Source organism: Nyctibius grandis, chromosome 4 (genome assembly GCF_013368605.1).
Source record: "Nyctibius grandis isolate bNycGra1 chromosome 4, bNycGra1.pri, whole genome shotgun sequence".
NCBI lineage: Eukaryota > Metazoa > Chordata > Aves > Nyctibiiformes > Nyctibiidae > Nyctibius > Nyctibius grandis.
The window spans coordinates 13,408,751-13,429,291 of NC_090661.1; the positions used below are offsets into that span (position 1 = coordinate 13,408,751).

At 39.7% G+C, this 20,541-nt stretch overlaps 1 protein-coding gene across 4 annotated transcripts in view; it reads right to left on the reverse strand.

Annotated features, from left to right (window-relative positions):
* Nucleotides 1-4,261: 4,261 nt before the first annotated feature.
* Nucleotides 4,262-20,541, reverse strand: part of TUB (TUB bipartite transcription factor) — a 75,292-nt gene continuing 59,012 nt past the window's right edge. For 2 of the 4 annotated variants that reach the window (XM_068398655.1, XM_068398653.1), the window contains 8 exons: nt 16,921-16,992; nt 15,880-16,001; nt 14,793-14,984; nt 14,111-14,223; nt 12,887-13,001; nt 7,341-7,439; nt 6,765-6,936; nt 4,262-5,387 (listed from right to left, as the gene is read on the reverse strand). In XM_068398655.1, coding sequence (XP_068254756.1) covers nt 5,254-5,387; nt 6,765-6,936; nt 7,341-7,439; nt 12,887-13,001; nt 14,111-14,223; nt 14,793-14,984; nt 15,880-16,001; nt 16,921-16,992 — 1,019 coding nt within the window. In that variant the 3' untranslated portion in view covers nt 4,262-5,253. The remainder of the gene's footprint in view (nt 5,388-6,764; nt 6,937-7,340; nt 7,440-12,886; nt 13,002-14,110; nt 14,224-14,792; nt 14,985-15,879; nt 16,002-16,920; nt 16,993-20,541) is intronic. The other 2 variants (XM_068398656.1, XM_068398654.1) reach the window with 1 other exon arrangement.

Consider the following 20,541-nt stretch of genomic DNA (forward strand, 5'->3'; position numbering starts at 1 on the left):
TTCTTAGTTCCTTGGTGAGTAACAGAAAGAACTGAAAAATATCTAGTAATTAATTTCAAACACTTACAGAGGAGAACCCTGGAAGGTACATTTCATACATGAAGAACAACAGAAACCCATTTTCATTAAGTAGGACATACAAGAGAAGCCTGCATCTACAGTTAGATTAATTCTAGTGCAAGATTTATATGTATAAAACTACTTTCTTCTAGTAATCAAAATGAGGCCTTTTGAGAAACCCGAGAGCCATCAGCCCATAATTCTAATAAAGGTGACTGCTGTTTTGTCACATGTGCTGTCCTTATTTGCCAAGCAAAGATATTTTATTGGTGAGCGTATGCTTCTCTAAAACCAGGAAAAATCTTGCAAATGATGTTTTAGGAGAACAACGGGATAGTATGGGGGAACTAGTTAGAATGCCATAGGATCAAACCCAGAATCTTCCCCCTCTGACACCTGCCACACATCAGGAGAAACTCTCTCTGCCAAAACCACTAGGCAACCCCTTGTCCTATCCTACTGAAATAATCAAGGACAAAATACTCTGATACTGGTCTAGAGTCATCATCTCTTCAGGGCAAGAACTCATTTGCTATGTGACATCCAGCCCTTGTTGTATCCTTATGTGAAATCACTAGTAAACTAATAATAAAATTTGTAAAAAAGATAAGATACAAGAACTGGGAGTGATTTTCTATACTAAGGACTGGATTGATTTCCTTCTTTTTAATGGGCAGCACTCAGGTAGGGGTAAGATTTTTATCGGTAGAAAAGTAGGTCTAACGCTTATTACTTCTAGAGACCTCACTGATGTCTCTGCTTGTTGAAAGTCCTTCCTTTTGGTCATCAAAAGGGAGCAAAACACCAGAAAATTTAAATCGATGGCATTGGTTCACCATGATCGATAAAACTCAGTAGTGTCATTTGACTCCACACTAACATTTTTCGATCATGCAGCTACCAGATTTTATTACAGAGCCCTTTTCACTCAAAGCTCCTTCAGTTCTAGTACCTCATGAAGACAGCCAGCTGGGAACTCCAGCACTATTGTAAGGCAACTTGAATAGTGAGAGATTTGACCAGTAATTATTACAAAACCATCCGCACAGACTTCTTAGCATCAGAATTTGTAACAATGGCCACGACATTACCATTTTATGTGCCATATATTATCCTACAAAAGTAGTGGAGTGATGTCTGGCTTCTAAAAAATAAACTATTTTAGGGCACAAACACATTTCAGCTCACAAAAATCACTTTCAACCTTTTGAAAAAGGAGAAAGAAGGCAGCACTACAAAGGGAATCTGTCTAACAGTCTGCCTCCAGGCTTGCGGACAGTTCTGCTCATTGATTTGCAACCAGCGGTTTCAAAACTCTGGTTACTGAATGTTTACTGAGAAAAATTCTGATTATATTTTAGGCAAGCTGTTTTATCTGCTACCTTTTAATGTGTTAATTTACTGAAAAGCCAAAGGGCCACATTCACCCCTCTGATAAGGCTTCTATTGTAGGAGTGTCACTGGATGTGCACCGAAGGCATTCATCTGTGGAGAGATCACCAAGTAATATTGTCAAAATAAACACTTTCGAGTTGCACATCCTTGAAGAAAAGATAAAGGGATTGCAAAGAGAATGAGAAGGAACAGAACATCAGAGATGAAGAAAATTAGATAAAGGGCCAGGAAGAAACTGTTTGATGTAAACAGAGTGATGAGTTAGATTAAGAACTCTCATTAAAGCATGCAGTATTTGCCTATAAGCAATTCAGGCAAGGAAATTGTTTACAACTTTCTGCCAAAATCAACAGCAGATGCAAAAATCATCAATATTAGGATTTTAAATAACATCAAATCTACTGTATCCAAACACTCACTAGGACTATGTGAAGGAAATACACAACTCGGTGCCATTCTGTTCTTTGTCACACTAAGTAAACAAGGTTATGCCCTGTTGCATATTGACATGCAGGCCCTGCAGAAGCTACTACTGATGGAAGTATGCCACTAACTACTCCTCAGTTACTGTAGTATGCATGTATCTCTGAAAATATATACTGGTGCCAAGGTTTTATTGCTGGTGTGGAGGACTATCTAACTTTGTGAGGACTGTGTAATCTCAGGTATGACTGTATGTTAAGACAGAACCTGCTACGACTTTACCAAGTTAGGAAAACAAAACGTGGAGATGTGCTGGAAAACCTGTGATATCACCTTGCATTGACATGCAGCAGTGACCTTCGTCAGAAAATTATATAGATGTTCATCAGAAATTATATAGATGCTAAATTAAAAGCAACTGCATCAGGAGCTGATGGCAATGGTCAAGTGAATCAAAAGAACCCAGTACCTTGCTCAACAACAGTGAGGAATTAGGGTTTTGGCAAAGGCCACTAGGCACAAATCCTATTATAACTGAACCAGATTTAATGAGAGCTCCTCATTCCTTTTAGTCCCAGGTTAACATCCCCCTCTAGTGATCTCAGTTTATGGTAGGGAACTTTTTCCTCGTCAGCTCATTGGCTGATGTCCCTGTACGATTCTGTTAAGATGATGGGAAATTGAGTCACCACTTTCCTCCTGGCATACTTACAAGTTAAAAAAAATACCTGGCTGGGAAGAACACGCAGTGAGAGTGAAGTTACACAATGTGCTGGCAGCAAAATTGTCCCAAGAAGCTGAACTCTCTGCCTTTCCCCAGCCCCTCATTCTCACCCTTGTGCAGGAGTTCACTGCACACGAACTTCCTTTCTATGCCAGTTCCCTGTGGGGCCATGATGCAAGTCAGACCATTGTTATGATCTGTGTTAAAAATAATCCTTTCTAAACGAACTCCACTACTAAAGCCAACAGATTGTGTATTTGCACCATAAGACACTTAGTTCCTTTGATACAGTGCTGTGCACAGATGCAGAAAACTATGTCAGGTGCCACTTTCTCAGGCTTTAAAGAAAACGTATGAGCCACAGAATTAAAGCCATGTGGATTCAACCATTCCCATGCTGCAGAGTTCTTGAAATCCACCTCACACCTAAATACCAGCAGTGGGAATTCCTCCCTGTCTTTGCAGTAGTCCAAACAAAAAAATCTGGTTATCATTGGAGCTAGTTTTTAAAAGACTGACATGAGGTAACCAAAGGCCTAAGCCTCTCTGTTAAAATTCAAAGTGAGATCACATGTGGGGATGTAAAGTGGTAGGAAACCACCAACTACAGGGAAAAACAAAGCATCCATGTGCAAAGCCTAAGTATCACACTGCAGCTCATGACTCATCATTTTGATCCTTCATTGAGGGAACTGACTGCTCATTTCTCTCAAACGAAAGGTGTCTTTCCATTTTATACCATTGCGTGGAAAGGCTTCTTGCAAAAAGACTGGAAAACAATTACAGAGCCTCCTGTTATTTAAAGATGACATTTGACAGGCTGAGTCCACCAACAAAACACTGTTCAAAGCCAGCAGATTTTTTCCCATAGATTTTTTAAAAGATTAGAAAAAATGCTGGCAATTACTTATTTTCATCTCCTATCTGAAATTTCCTTGTCTGTATACTGGGAAAGAGACCTGAAGGCAAATGTGAAGAAGAGAGCATGTTTCTTTTATTAGTTGAAATTATACAGTCCAAGTGGCACAAACCTGTCCTTATGGCCTGTCCCCTATAGTCAAAAAGGAACTGACAGCTATGAGACAAGCAGATTTGATCTCATTTTCTCATTACATAATCTTAGGTTGTGCAATCCAAGAGTCTATAAAAAGGAGGATCTGAATACACACAGTATAAAATGCAACTTCTTCTTCACTTCTCTCACATTTCAATACCATTCTGGTGAACTACATATAAATTCTATTACTTTGTGTGCTGTTTAGGATAACATTGTACAGAACAATGGCAGCAAGACTCATTTTTAGAGGTGTTTTACAGTGTGCTTTCAGTTGCAGCTCTTGGCTTTTGAGATGGTCAGAAGAGAAGAGAATGGCTTGCTCTTTGCTTGTGTTTTGAAATGGTATTTGTTTATATATTTCAGATAAATCAGAAAAAAAAGAAACAAAAAATCCACACTATTTTAAACTATTCTATGTCCTGCCAGTGTCTCATTTGTATGCAGCATACACTAGATTTGCCTAGAAGGATTTAGCTCAGTAGCTGGCACGCTTACATCAGAGAACAACATACACAGATTCAATCGATTTCAAGCATTCTTACAATGGGAAATAAATATGAAAAGTGGTCATTGCTGAAAGTTCAAAAAATGCAATCAACAAATTGTAAAATCGCAAAAGGCCAGACAGATTTAATAAAATATTTCCATTTACCTTCCTCAGCTTTACACAGCCTGTTCAAAATAACAAGATTCTCTGCAGAGAACCTTTATCCAACTGTTTATATCACTTCATACAAAATATGTGTTTGAATTACCACAGCAATACAAGGATATAAATTCCCAACACGCAACATGCCAAATTCAACATAAGTTATGCTTTCTTGGCATCTAGACATTTTCCTTTTCCTTTTCTGTACTCCAAATACATTTTCATTTGAAACAAATTAAAAAGCATGTAGATGTTAAAACATAATGACAGCTTAGAATTCAAGTGACTTGTGCAACATTATTTTGTGCTTTCTACTTCTCCATTTCCTCCTACTGCAATTAAAATTCATCATGCCCTTCTACATATACAATAGCAATGCATCAAGTTCAGTCCAGTATAGGTTTTCAACCCTCAGACTTGGCTTTATACTACATGAGATCCTTGCAAATTCAAAAAAGTGCATCTTTTTTGTGATCTTTCTTTTACATTGGATGATGTGGAGCTCTGATTAGTTGATGTAGGAATGCAACCTTGAGGTATGATTGCAGCCTCAGAATAATTCTTAAATGTAAAAAGAAATTTTTTGAGCGTGCAACGCCCTTTCTGGATTTAAAAAAAGACACTGTTATAATGGTGCTACTAGAGCCACGGTACAGTACATCATGGCACACCTCCATAACATGATCAAGGACATGTGACAGAACTTCTATTTACGTCAACTTGATGCCACTTCCAGAAAAATATGACAGAAAAAAAAAAGGAAAATATTATTTCCTGAATGTCCTTAATTTTTAGAAGATTTCTTTTACTTTCTCTTCAGCAATAGAGTGGTCCTCCACAACTGCATTTTCCCTGACCTGTTTAGTATGGCCCATAAGTGACACCAGCAGGAACTGGGAATCATGGCAAACTGCTTCCTTTGAGAGGATGCTCACCCATGCCCCTTTACTCACAAGCCAGCTTGCTGTCAAAACTTGAAAGGGCAATAGCAAAGGCTTGTAGCGCGCACATTGGGTAGTTGTAGTCCATGGTGAACACGTCCTCAGCCACACGGCCAAACTGCATCACTATATAGTCAGCTGCAAGAGAGGTCATAAAAAGTGACAAAGCATTATTTTTGTTTGCAGGCCTTACTAAATATGTGTGCATTCAACATCATTCTCTGGCCCAGCTCAACAAACAAAACATGCTCACTCATCAAACTTCATAACACTTATTCATGCAAGTGGGTGTGCTGCTATCAGAGGGAGAAGCAAGGATAGCTTGAGTGAGTGATAAAGGATTGCAAGACTTGTTGCTGTCTTCAAAAAAAATTACACAGATAAAAAGTGTTGTTTTCGAACACAAAGAGAAAATTGCTCTGTATAAAATGTTCAAGCCTTTTATATACACCTAGTGCCAAGTTTCACATGTACCAAGAACGAATTAATCCTATTCCTACTTAACTTCAGGCAAGTGGACAAGTGAGGATAACGGGGGAAGAGAAGGCATAATTGTGATCTAGACCTTATCATGTCTCTCTGTTATATCATATTCAGAAATCGTTCCTCAACTTTTTTTCCCTTTTGTATTCTTTTTCAGCAAGAGGAAATCTCAGCCTCATTCACAGTTTGCATGTTTCATCACAGAAGCAGGTGTAATTGTTTCACCTTATAAAATGCAGCAAATGCATACACCAATGCGTCAAACTCAGTGTCACTCTCGGAGACTGGCACAGCCACTTTCACCAGTTTCCAATATTTTCTGCAGTCTAAGCATGGCAGTCGTGTAGCCCAGTGCGCTCCAGCACCTAGTGACCACGCCTGCCTAAAGGGAGTGTAAAGTGGGGCAGTATCACTCCACTCAAGCACTTGTCTTTATCCCTGCTCCAACAACTGTACGTAAGCCAGAGAAAAAAGGAGGCTACACATTGCTGGCAGAAAGCAGCACATTGGTAAGGTCCTAGTGATGGTGTGAGAAGCAGTCCCGACATTTTCAGGTGTTCTGTAGGGCTAATGCTACGAAGAGTAGTAATGGCAAAGTGGTTGTGCAGTGGGACCAGTCTGACTGCCACCATCTCCAGCTGGGCAGTGTATGGGGACCAAAGCGAACAAAAAAAAACCAAGGAAGGATTATGTGATACAAGTGCATGAGCGGAGTGATACTGCCCCACGGTTCTGCTGTCTGGAAGTACCACAGCTCTGAGAGCAGAAACGATGCTGAGTTGTTGCTCAGTTCACAAGCCATGCAGCCAAGGGAGAAAATGAAGATAGCACATAGCAGAATCACCTGTCTCAAGCATGAGCATTTAAACACCCAACTTGCATCAATGTCATGGCCACAAGGCAGAGCAGCATTAAATTGGACCCACATAACTAAATTAAACTCACTCAGGTAACAACAGGAAGGGCAGAATCACTGTCAGGCTGTGTATGCAGTACTGTTTCTACACATTACAGAGAGTGAGTTATACTTACGATCATTATCATGAATAATTTGGAAGTTTTTCACTGAGGCCTGTGTGACTCGACCATGGAAATTTAAAACATAGGACTGGGTGTCATCATTCCAGACTGGTGTTTTGTTATGCAGCTCAATGACACTCTCTGTATTTTTGTTCTGCCATCTTGCAAGAAGTGTCTCATGTTCCTACACACACCACAGATACACACTTTAGTTTAACACTCTCACAAGACAAAAAATAAATTCACACAAAAAACCCCGTTCATAAATCCTAGCCCAAAGACTAAACTGTCACCCTGAACCCTCAAAACAGTATCATCGAATGAAACAGAGAACTCTGAGTATCTTAATGCAAATGTGCATTTGAGTCCTTGCCACAGCTTGGAAAAGGTTAGTTGTACCTTTTGTTATCAAAATACATTATTATTTGTAGTGCTTTAGTGAGTCACAGAACTAGTCACGCATCCCATTTTTCTGCAATTGTTCAAATACTGTTTTTTTTTAACGGCTAAACCTTCAGAAATGCAAAAAAAACAACGCTAACTGAAAAAGAATTCAAGTAATTTTTATTGACTGATGGTATAACTTACATTTCGTGGTCTAATGGAAACTCTTTCGTGGTCCATATTCATTCCTGGTATGATCACACTCATTTTACGAGGTCCTTTAAACCCCAAGACATTTGTTTCCTAAAAATGTTTAGAAAAGAGTTCATCATGTTCTATATTCTTAAAGTTAATGTCTTCAACAGAGAGACACAGTGGCAGCCCAGGGAACTTATTTGTTAGTCAACTCAAAAAACATCTTGAAACTCCTACCTTCAGTGGCACTGCCAAACATTCTAGCTTTGTCTTAGAAGCTTCGACAACAGGAAAAATGGAAACAGAGAGGTTTCCAAAAACACTCTTAGCATTGGTTGCCAGCAACCTTAATACAATTTAAAAAAAAAAATCCCTTTGTTAAAAAAAGGATATGAACTAACCAGATTGCTTGGCTACTTGCTAGATCCCAAAATAAAGCAGTTGTAATTTAAAAATCATAAGATGAAGTCACACATTTTGATGAGAGACAAAATTAAATATATGGGACCAACTCCATTTATTCCAGAGCCAGCACAAAAGCAAATAAGAAGAAGCTGCCAATAAGAGCATCTGTTAGCAGTGCTGTGGTTTTCAAAGTCTTCAGATATGTTATGCTTAGAGATGAGCATCATAAAAAACAAACACATTAGCATGAATGCAAATTTTTCAGCTATGAAGACAGGGAAAGTGAGGAAATAACATGGGCAGCAAAAACAAATCTGTGGAAAATACAAGTTCTTCCATTAAACATGATTTTGGTTGTTCAGCCTCTAGAAGAGAAGGCTCCAGAGAGACCTTCTAGCAGCCTTCCAGTACCTGAAGGGGGCCTACAGGAAAGTGGGAGAAGGACTTTCTACAAGGGTATGTAGTGACAGGATGAGGGGGAATGGTTTTAAACTGAAAGAGGGTAGATTTAGATTAGATATTAGGAAGAAATTCTTTACTGTCAGGGTGGTGAGACACTGGCACAGGTTGCCCATAGAAGTTGTGGCTGCCCCCTCCCTGGCAGTGTTCAAGGACAGGTTGGATGAGGCTTTGAGAAACCGTTCCAGTATTACACTATTCTCTCAAAACACAACCACTAAAATCTAAATAGGCCTGAAGTCTTATTTTTATCTGAGGCTTTTTTTTTTTTTTCCCCACAGAAGCAACTAGGGCCAAGTATTTCAGTAACTCATTGTCTACTTTTGAAAAAGGGTGATATTTTCCAATCTGCTCAGTAAAACCTGATTAGCATTAACTCCTGTAAATGAAACAGTGACATCTCTGAAAGTCCACCTCCTTGTGCTTTGTGCAACTTTTTTTTTTTTTTGGTCACATGCATTTTTTCTCCTCTACCTTTCTCAAGCGAAGGGCTGTGGACACACAATAAGGAATCTCAGCAAGGAAATTCCTATTGGCACTATTCCCAGCAACGTACCACAAGATGCCAAGAAGTGGACACCCCCAGGCTCCAGCTGGTGTGGCTCTACCACTGGGACATTCAGAGGTCTCTGCTTTTATATATTCAACAAAAGTGTCCTGATTTTAAGGAACATTAAACTTTTAAAAACATCTCTACTTTTACAAGCAAAAATGCACACATCTCAACTCACTGGAAACATCTGAAAATACCTGCCTAAAATTTACTTGTGCAGAAGTTTTGTCATCCATCAGACCTTTGAAATAACTTGTTGTTTCAGCAAACCACCTGGAGATTTTATACAACTCATTGAAGATTTTCATGCATGCAAGAAAAATTCCAGTAAGTTATTTTACTGAATACTCTTGAAGCAATCCAGGTATATTCATATATCTTCATAACTATATACATAAATGGGAAGATTCTACCTCTTTTCTGAATCATTTATGTCATGGCCTTTGGCAGATTAAACCAATGCTATCAGTTCAGTTGGAAGCGTATACTTGGTTCTGCATCATGGCGAGACTCAAATTAAAATGCCTGCCAGCAGATTTTATAAGCAGGAGAGACTCAGCATAGCAGGGGACAATTTCTAAGAAAAGATTCATGCTTATGCTTATTTTCCACTAACTAGTGACAATTTTGGTCTTCTCTGTAATGCCTTACAAGCTCTTCTTCTCACCAAGCTGCAGTTATGCTATATACAATTAATTTAGATGCTGACTGGTTGAAGACATTGTGCAAGGTAAAATCAAATAATAGTGCTGAATCACTTCCCTCCCAACAAGCAGTATCATCACTGAAAAAACAGGACTATATTCGTTGGATTTACTTAGAAACACTAAAATCAACACTTCTGCCAAATAATAAGGGAATGGTTTCTAGTTGCACATTACATCAATCACCAATTATATCAAGCGTTTTATTGGCAAATGCTACCCTTGTGCTAAAATCAAGGTACAGAATTGAAATTCTACAAACATGGAATATATGAGGAAAATACCAGGGACAAAAGAGGAGCTTTAATTAAGAGCAGACCTTTCCAATCTACCTGCATCCAAATAAAATTAATTCCCCTTATGTCATTCCCTGCTTCTCTTTTATTTCCCTCCCCCACTATTTTGTGTATGTAAATACAAGATTACAAGTGACGTTCTTAGGGGAGCATAGGCCAAATTCTGATTCCATACCATTTTAATGCCATTGACAGCCTTGGTTTACATAGGAACTCAAAATAAGCGTTGTTAGCTGGCAGAGCTCTACTGACTCAACCAGCACGCCAATGACTTGAATCCCAGTATTGCTTAGAAGCTGCACTCCCTGCCTTAGCCCAACCAGTGAGCTGCTCCTGTGAGCATGTGTCACAATAAACTGGACTGAAAGAACACAGAGCCTCTCCCCAGGGTTGCCTTTAAAATCTTACACGCTTTCATAAAAATATGTAAGCAGTTTGCTCTGGTGGCAATAGCTGCTACGGTAAAAGCAGCAAGGTGTATATCCCAGCAGCTCCCAGGAGATTCATGATTTAATTACCCCAGTTTTCTTTCAGCCACTTCCCTTTCTGGACTTGATTCACACAGCTGTGCCCCGTCCTTAATACAGCCTGTAGAAGCTATCATCCCATAGAAAGCCCAAACCACAGAACCCACTACGCTGGAGCACAATGCAAGTGACCGAGGCTTGAGTAGAAACACGTGGTTTTACTGCTCTACTAAAACCTGAGTCACACCTCAGAGTATCAGCTGAGCTCCCAGAATCAGCTGCAGATTCTATCTGCAGAATCTGACAAAAACGGAGTCTGAGATATGGATATAAAGGAATCCAGCACAGAAAATCCTGGTACAAATGGTACAGTTACACCTCCCTGCTTCTCAATAAATTTGCCAAGCGATTCTGAAATCAGCCATTAGGTGCTGCTGCAGGTTTATTAATGTGCTAACCTGCCATCAGCAGGGAGAGTAAAAATGGTTAACAGCACCTGATAAAACTCAGTCCTTCCACTAACTTTATTCCTGTTGCTTGCAACATGCCCTAAGGTGAGCTCCACAATGAGAGTTCTCAACATGTTTATCCCACCGTTGACAACAGATGCATCATCAGCTTCTGCCTGTATAAACTAGACTTGCTGAAGTGATTCAGCAGGTCAGGCTCAGTAAGTTGGTGGAAGCGGGTACAGCTTGCTCTCCAGATGGGTACTTGATCGGATGAGCTGAGAGACTGTTGATAGGCATAGTGGTGCTTCCTAAGTATTGCTTATTGTAGCTTTTGCTGCAGGAAAAATCGCAAGGCAGGAGTTAAAAGGTTACTTTAGGACAAGGGTGTTTCAGGAGTGCTCTTTCTGGCATTCTTTGCTGTGGTTCTGCTCCAGCCAGGAACAATCATCTCACTTCAGCAAACCTGGTTACTAATGAAATATCATTCTGATTTCTTTTTGTCCTCTGGCCATAGCACACCTGCAAGCCTGCTGCCTTTCTCCATGAGTATCAAAATATCAATGGAACGAGTCATTTTCTTATACAAATGTCCAAGTTTTAAACCGATGATCTCAAAATAGGTATGTATAAGCAGCTTATCTTAGCCACATTCTCCAAACAGCGGCCATGGTTATGTTCTTTCCAACACTCACACTTCCAATTACCTCTGCTGACTGCAACTGAGCTTGTTGTTGACTTATACAAATGCCTAAATGCCATTGTTGTTGACTTATACAAGCAATGCCTAAATTTTTCAATATATAACTTTTTTAAATACTGTTTTTTGTTTTCTCCTTGTATTTCCAGTTTGCACCAGAAGAATAGTTGCTTGGCTACAGGGAATGCCCTCCTATATAAACCAGTAAAATTACCTTTGTTAAACATGTAAGTTCTCCTAGGTTCCTAATGAAACTTCAGTCGAACTCTAAACTGACATCAAATCCTGGACTCTCTTGTTAAATCCTGTTAGCTGCATTTCATGAAATTCTCAGAGAGTTTCAAATCCAACAGGAATGCAGGGATATGTCTGTGTGTGTGTGTGTGTGTGTGTGTTTGTGTGTCTGTCTGTCTGTCTGCAACCGTAGGCCATGTGCCTGAATAATAGCACACGTGAACAAACACACCATTTATACTATGTTCACAGAAAAAACTGCATCCTAAGCAGCAGGAAAAAAACACATTAGCAGTTAATACTGCCATCCCTCAGTGCTCTTAGCACTTTGCATAGAAAGGGTGGTTCTCTGCTTTCCTTTTCATGTGCCAAAAGCTTCCAGACACATTGCTCCCTGCATCCTGAAGCCAGCCTTCCAGGAACACATTCTGTGTGTGCACAGGATATATGCTGGGATGGCTGGATCTTATTCTGACAGAGCTCCAGGCATCCTTGATTAGAGCTGGGCAGCAACTTTTCAGAAAAGCGGTTTTGGGTATTTTTCTTCAAAGTTATTGATTTGTGAAAACAGAAAACTTTCTGGAGCAGTGTATGTACCAATTTTGACCGGAAGAGTTTCTTGAGCCCAGAGTTTTCTGGACAGAAAGAACACTCTCACCAAAACAGTTAGTCATCAGTAGTCACGAAACAACAGCAACTGTGTTTCAAGCCTTGATTGTCTGCATTGCCCCTGACAAATGCTATTTACTGTCCTGTAAGACACTGGTTTCTCTCATTCAATTCATTGTTGGATTTTTGGGGGGATTGGCTTGGCTTTTTTCCTGGTAAAACAGAGTTTTAGAGTTCTTATCCCCATCTCTCAGCCACTGCTGCAGACCTAGCTGTCCAGCTACCTGTGTTTTGGATCAGAGAGGCCTCCTCCAAAAGGCCATTACAAATGATCATACTGTAGTGCAGTAATTCCATGTGCACAACTCTTTCCAGTTCAGGAGGCTCCCTTGGATGGTGCCCACAAGCTGTGAAGCATCCTACCCCTTCCAGAGGGTTATGTAAAAGCTCCAACACCTTCTGACCAAAAGTGAGAACTGGGCAACCTGGTTTTGTGCACAACATTTTTCACCTCTGCTTTCCACTGAATTTTCTGGTTTCTCTAGGGAAGATCAGCTGTTTGATTACACTGTAGTATGAATACTGATTTACATAATCATAAGTGAGAACAAAATTCAGTGTGCTATTTCAGAAACTGAACTGCCCTTTCTTGCATATTTTGCCTGTGAGCAGTACTTACATAACAAATAGCAGCTAGCTCCTGACGCAGGATACTCGCCTCCAGGCTTGACGTTGTTTTCATTGGATTTACTCCATTGTCATAAACTGTAAACTTAGTTCCCATAAGATTTGATCTATCAAAAAAAATGGAATATCCAATCACCATTTGAGAGTAATGCTGCCTGAGACATCTATCCTTTACTGCATTGTAGTCCCAAAGGAAAGACAGATAATATCGAGTACAAATAGTTGTTAATTCTAATGCCAACTAAATGGCAACTCCTGGATTAAAGGCCATAACAAAAATGTAAAGGTACAGTACAGCAGAGTATATTAAAGGTCCCTTATCATTACACTGGAGACTTCTCATGACATCTTGCAAACTAGTAAATTCAAGAAAGCAATAAGGAAACATTGAGGTGGGGTTATTTTGTTTGGTTGGTTGGTTTTTAAAATAAGCTTACTCTCTAGAAAACTGTCTGCTTTCTTACCTGACCACTAACTCTATTAGAATACAGAGAGTGATTTTCATAAAGTTATAAATAAGATTAGTCTTTCCTATTTAAATGGAAATCACACCAAGGAGCGCAAAATATAACTTAGAACATACTAAAACCACATTATCCTCATTCTGTGTTTGCACTGCAATAAATAGCACATGGAGTTCCGAGATCCACACAGGCAAACGGCAATTAGCAGCACAGTCCCTTTCCTTAGACACAGATGATCTAAACATGGAGAGGCTCTAAACGTGGAGAGGCTCCACGTATCAACAACAGACTAATGTATGATGGGGTGACAGACAGAAAAGAAACAAGGGGTTCTCAATGAATTCCGCTACTTGTAAATAATTAATTAGGACCTTAAGAAATGGGCAAAACCAAGGAGATTTTCAGTTTGTCTAACAGACAGAACTTCCATTCCAAGGTATTTACATCAACAGGGGATAGACACAATCTACTCATGCACTTCTGAAAATCCCATTAAGTGTGCTCATATACCCTTGAGAATCTGGCTTTTAAGCATTTAAGAGCTTCAGTCCTGCTGACTTTTAATAAAAAGTGATCTTGTAAGTACTTGAGACATTTTGAAAACATGCCTTGGCTACTGGTGAACTTTAAGACCATTATCACACGATGTAGTCAAGCCTCTAATTAAGAAGTCATAGTGGCTTACACACTTCTTAATTTAAAGTGAACTTCAAATTATATACAAAAAAATTCTTAGATGTATCAGTGTTTACCTCAGTTTTCCAATAAAACTCTCTCCACCCCGAGACAGGTCAGTTGGGTCTATGGAGATGAGGTAATTAGAGGTTTTACTCTTCTTTCGTTTCCTTCCAGCTAACAGAAACACCTAAGCAGTGCAAAAAAACATATTCTAGAATGCCAAAGGGGTTAGCACACACCACTTCCTGCTTTGATATAAGGAAACCATAGGCAATTTTTCTGTCTTCCAGCATCATTAGAAAAGTAACAGAAGGTCTCCCGGGATTTAGCAAAACCAGATAAGAATCTGGAAAGGGAAAGTGACTTCTCAACCACTCAGTCCATTATTTATGGTTTTCATAATTAAATTCAATCTATTTTGTTAAAGGTTTCATTTTAAGTTGCTCTGGCTCTTCCAGTTGAATTGAAAATAGATGCTTTTCAGGCTACAGAATGCAGAGAGCCCCAACTGCTGACTGTCACATAAAGGTGCCATGCATGGATTATTTAAGGCCAAAGATTAGACATGTGAAGAAAGGCAGCAGAACAAAGTGATACTATTGTTTTGCTTTTGGAAGACTGTAGGACAGATCTCAGTGAAAGTGAAAATATATTTAAAAGAAAAGATTATATTTTCTTGATAAGACTTCTTCAGACTTTTAATAATTTTTTTTATATTCAGATGCAACTGGTATGTCATTCAAGTTATTTTATGACCTTTTTACCATGCTCCCTTTCCAAGTGGAGGTAATAAGTAGGGTACATCCCTCGGTCCATTCCCTTCTTGTCTCTTGTGATTCTGCATTTGATGGTGACACCCTGTGGAGCAGGTCTTACGGCAAATTCCTCGAGGTCGTCGACATCTATGAGAGGCTCATTTGTGGAAGGACTGGGGGCTGAGGCCGCTTCCTAAAACAGTAAGCAAAACTCAGGTTTCCTCAACTTTGATTTACAAGGTTATAAGTACAAAGGAATTACATTTGATGGAAGCTGCACTTTAAAAAAATAAATACAAGGGACATATTGCGTTCCCTGTTCCGATTCCTCAGCAGTCTTGAAGGCAGCTTATCAAGCTAAGGATCTCTCCCCATATAATCAGTCAAGTTCTTGGCTACCAAAGGCGCCAGGAGCAGTTCTCTGCGCCGCTAATGCTCAGCATGCAGACACACCTGGCAAAGCAGAACAGGATGGCTGCGCAGGCAGAGTGCTGTAATGTTACAAAGCAAACCCTGGCTCACACTTTCCCATCTCACCACACTTCTTTTTTTCAGAAAGGCCATACCCAAGGACAGTGATGGTCTTTGATGAAAGGAAGAAATGGGATGGGGACAGATAGATAAAGCTAGATAGAGATATAACAGAGATGAGAAGTCAGTGCAGTATATAAAAGAGTGGGGCACTAACAACCGGTTTAGCAAGAGCTTGTGATTTAGAGCATTTGAACAAGCCAAAGTCTTATTTTATGTTCGGATGGTAGCAGCAAGAACAGGGTGGGAAAATGCTCAGAAAAAGGCAATAGAAACAAAAGATCTTTCTGAGCACCTTCAAGAGGCAGAAAGGTAAATATTTACTGTTTACCTTTCTCTTCATTCAAATTCAGACAATATTTGCTATTCTTTTCTCCAAGTCATTATTTTCATTGCTTGCTCCTGTGAACCCTGAGAGCTATCACAGTAAATCACCTTGGAGATACTCTGGTGGACATTAAAAACAAAACAAGAAAGCCAGGCCTACCCTGACTGCACGCTGAAATCACGCAGTACATGGCAGCCTGCATGCTCCTTCTTCGGCACTCACCCCTTACCTTATTGGATTTCTTGCTCGTGGCAGAACCAGGCCGGGTGTTACTGTTTAACTGTGAAGAACTGGAGCTGTCTTCATCTTCCTCATCCTCTTCCTCATCAAAATTCATGCTGCTTGAAATGCCTGAGGAGAAAGCCGTGCATTTATATGAAATACTAATACATTGAAGCTGTCCATACTTGCCATAAAGTATCACTTATTATACTTTTGCACCCTTAGGCTCACAGGTGAGAGAGGGTGTGTGTGTGAGGGGGGTTCACTGTGTGAGGCAGTGTACAAATATGTGGGTGAGACAGTACCTGCCCTGAGAAGCCAAAACTTTTCAGCAAATGAGAAAGGAAATATCATGGTTTCCATTCCACAGAGAGGACTGAGTTACCAAGTGATACAGGAGCAACATCCAGTTAGGAATTAAATTCAGATCTTCTTAATCCAATCAAGTACTTCAAACACAAAACAAAATCTCAAACCTGAAATTGGAGTTGCATGGACAACCTATCACAGCCATTTGGAAACCTTATCAATTAAAACACAAGCCCTTCTACAGCACACTTTTAACTGTTCCTATGTGATCTGATGAAGAGCAGATCTTAGACTGAGAAGAAACATTCACATCAAGGAAATGTTCTCATGCATATTTATTTCATGTAAGAAACAGTATCAGCCCAGGACAAAGGAACTGCTTTACAGCACTTAAAAAATTTGACTTTACAAGAATTCAAAACCTCACACATTTCAAAGGGAAACACAACTTTGAACATCAAATAGAACTTAGCAGCAGAAAGCATCATCAGTAGGACATTTGCCAGGCCTAGTTTTTCAAGGAGTATCATGCAGATGAAGCACCCTGTACTCAGGTTCAAACTCTTCCACATATTAGAGGCTAATTATGCAATATTTTTTTCCTAAAAAAAAAATAAAAGAAAACACTTGGTCCAGAATTTCCACTATTGGTAAGTCCAATGCAGACGGATAAATGAAATGCAAGGATCTCCAGAGCCAAGCAGCATGGGCATAATTAACTTTTTCCTTCTGTACTTACCAGGAACATGATCCAGGGCGACAAGACTGGATTGGGAGGTGGAAGAGGACCAGGATGTATTTGCATGGGGATCTGGGAAAGGAAAAAATCCACGGGCTTGATTCTGCAAACCCTTAATTGAGTGAACAAGCCTGACTTGCCAACAGGACTCTGCACAGGCTAGAGGCTTACTGGATGGGGCCATAATGCTGCTGCCAGAATTCTCAGTTTTGGACATTTTATCTTTCTGCACAACCAAATTCAACTTCTACCTGCTTATATCTGCTGTCAGCTTCTTTTTTAGTACTTCGAATAAAGTCAAAAAGCCCCAGATCACAGAGCTGAAGCTTCAGAAAACATCATACATGCTGAATGGTTGTGCCACAAACCCTTCTGTGCACAACGTTCTCTGCATGGTAGGTTTTGGCCTACTTTTGAGTTCTAACACATAAAAAAAATAAAACTGATCAACACAAGTGATATAGACAGATTCTACACAAATACTTGTTCAATAACATTGAAAAAAGTATTCAAACTCATATTCAGATGGTCTAAATTCTACCTAAATCCCTGTGCCCAGTGCATCCTCATCACCCTTCTCAGGGTCTCTAAACTGTTCTTCTGGGACTTTGAGGGATACGCATAGAGACTTTCATGTAGCTTAGTCTTTTGGAATATGAGCTTGGTCTGCAACAAGCAGAGACTGAACCAAACTAATGTGCAGAAATATACACATTAGAAATAGTATCAGTAATGGTTTTCTTCAGTTCAAATTTTGGAATGGAATGAGAAAAAGAAAAGACACCAAAAAGGCACTTAAATACTTGTTACGTTATTGCTGCTTCCAATAACTTCAACGTATATCCCTTTAAAATAGCTTTTGACACCAAATGCACACTGGATAATGAAACAACACCAGAGCAGTAAGAATGAGTGTTTAACAGTATAATAGAAGCATATGCAATGCTTGTATTTCATTCAGCTGCACCATGAATGGTCTCGTTATCCACTTCTTCAGTTCCCCCAATGTGGACACACACCACACAGCACGACAGCAAAAAGTTTCAGTAGGATCTGGTTATGCAAGGGAGGCCTGAGTTCACAGGTCAACAGATATTTTCAAAGCCTGTAGAACTTACTCATTATTAATCACACACTCACGAATCACGAGCATTATTTCTTAATAATGACAACCACCTTCTAGCCAGCTATGCATGGGTAACAGAGACAGCCCATCTCCTCAGCTGGCAGCTCTGCAATAAAGCCATACTTGCATACGCACAGACAGAATCAGTTTATTTCTACATTCATGCTCACTATTTCACCACCAATATTTTGGTGGCAGAAATTCTGTGCCAGCCTTAGAAAAGTCTGCACTCATGACCCGTTGGGAAGAATGCTTCAGAGCGCTCCTGTTTTGTTTTTGAACCCAGAAATCAAATCTATTCCTTCCCTAAATCTCAAAACAGTTGTAACTTCAGGTGGCAAAGAAGAACCAAGACCAAACTGCTCATTCCAAGTCTTTACAGAGACATATAGGAAACCCATATATGTGAAGACTAAATGTTAGTTATTCAGTGTCAAAACTTATGGAAGTCTGTCTCTGTCCTAGTGACTCATTTGCCAGAGAGGAACTCTACATATTAAGATTTCTGAAATCAAAAGGACAAATATTTCCTGCAGGAAGAAAATTATTCTAGTATGGCAATTTCCAACAGATGGAGAAATCAAATAAAACATTTGGCATTTTCTTGCAAACGGCGTATTCTTTTCACACTCAGGTAGCCTATAACCTCTTATCTTGTAACAGAACTCCACTCGCAGGGGAAGCGGAGACACATGCTGGGAGGGGCTTCTCTCCACAAAGTTAGTATCAAAGAGCAGAATGGGCACAAAACAGGGCTACACAAATCTGACGGGACTCAGCCTTTCCCATTAGGCCCGTGAGCATTTATCTCTGTGCTCTCTCTGTTCTGTGCGAGAGAAGGACTGATGGGAGACAGCAATTCTAAACGCTTTTCAAATCAATGGGGACATGCCAGTAAGGACATGCCACAAGCAGCGAAGCAGCAGTGGGAATCCACACAAAAAGCCTTAGCTATACATAAAGTTTCCTAAGAACACTGGGATACTCAAAAGTTTCTAACAAGCCTCCTCTGCTGATAGCAAATGGCAAACCATACACGCATAGTAAGAATATTTGATGGAGATGCTGCTAGTTGCAGTCTTGTATTAATACCTTTCTTTGTGTCTCACAGAGCATAGCTCTGTTGTTAATAAGTAAACCTCAGCATTCCCATTAACCACCCCCCGCCCCAGACTTGAAGCATACTAGTGGTCCACTCTTAGCGGTGTCTGTTCTGATCAGTATCAGGAGTATACTCAGACCTGCATAAAAAAAGGTCATATCATATATTTAAGAATATGAAGCAACTAAGCAAAACAAAAACAAATCAAAACAAAAAAAAAAACCACCCACTGCTTCTATTAAAAAATAAACAAAAAGATTGGGGAGACTAAAAATATATCTTAACCTTGAAAAAAACATCAAAAATAGAAATGTTCCCTAGAGTAAAAATCTGAGTGCTCTGACCTAATTTGAGAAGTCTGTTGATAGCTTTTAAGTCAATCAGCTTTAGCAAGTAGTGTGCCTGACGATTAAATATTCTGAGCCATGGTCTAAGGCAACACAATCACCGCACAGATCAGAACTTGTTAGTCATGCCAGCATCCCTCTGACTCAAATGCCCAGGAAATACCACACTTGGAGAAAATCTGCCCATTTCAGTTGAAGTTGTTCACATCTGCAGAGTAACATCCCAGAAAAAAATGAATCTTAGTGAGAACTGCCCTGCAGACAAGAGGCAGGCATTTAGGTATGAATAGTCTATTCTAGATGAGTCAAGTTTGCACTTACATTTTGCTCTTTATACACAAAGAGTTTATTCTTAAAGCATCAGAGCATTCTTGGCTTGAGCCATCTTTGCTTCAAAAGCTGTATACTGAAGAAGAACAACTCCAAAGCAAATGCCTTCAGAAAAAGCTTTGTGAGGATTTTAGGATTTTTTTTTTCCTTCCTACAGTTAACTTCTAATGAGAGATAACAACAGTGCAGGAAGGAAGAGACAGATGCATGAATGTGTACGTACACAATCTCCCAAATCATGCATGCCTCTTGAAAAAAAATATTCCAGAACATTTGAGCACTATGCATGGGAAATGCTGCAAAACACACAGTGCTGTAATTTTCACCTCTGCAAGCATAAACACCCCTTGTGAAAACAACGTTTAACTGATAACACAACTAAAATTAATATTCTAGTTTGAATGTTGTTATTCCATACTCTTTTTTTAACCCTCAAGTAAGTGATTTCAGAGTTGTATAATATAAAAATGTGAACAGATGGATATGAGCATTAGCATCTGCCTGGTACCTGAAGAGTGGCACTGCACTGCAGATGGGAAAGCCACATCCCTGAGAGCCTGGAGAGCTCTTATACCTTGGGATGACAGAGAACATTATTTTTTTTGGAGGTAACAGAACAGAGCCTAATAGGCTCTGAGGAGAAGAAACACAGAGTAACAATCTCTGCTTAGGCTAAGGCTGAGAATGAGAATAGGAAAAGGAGTCAACGTGAAGCA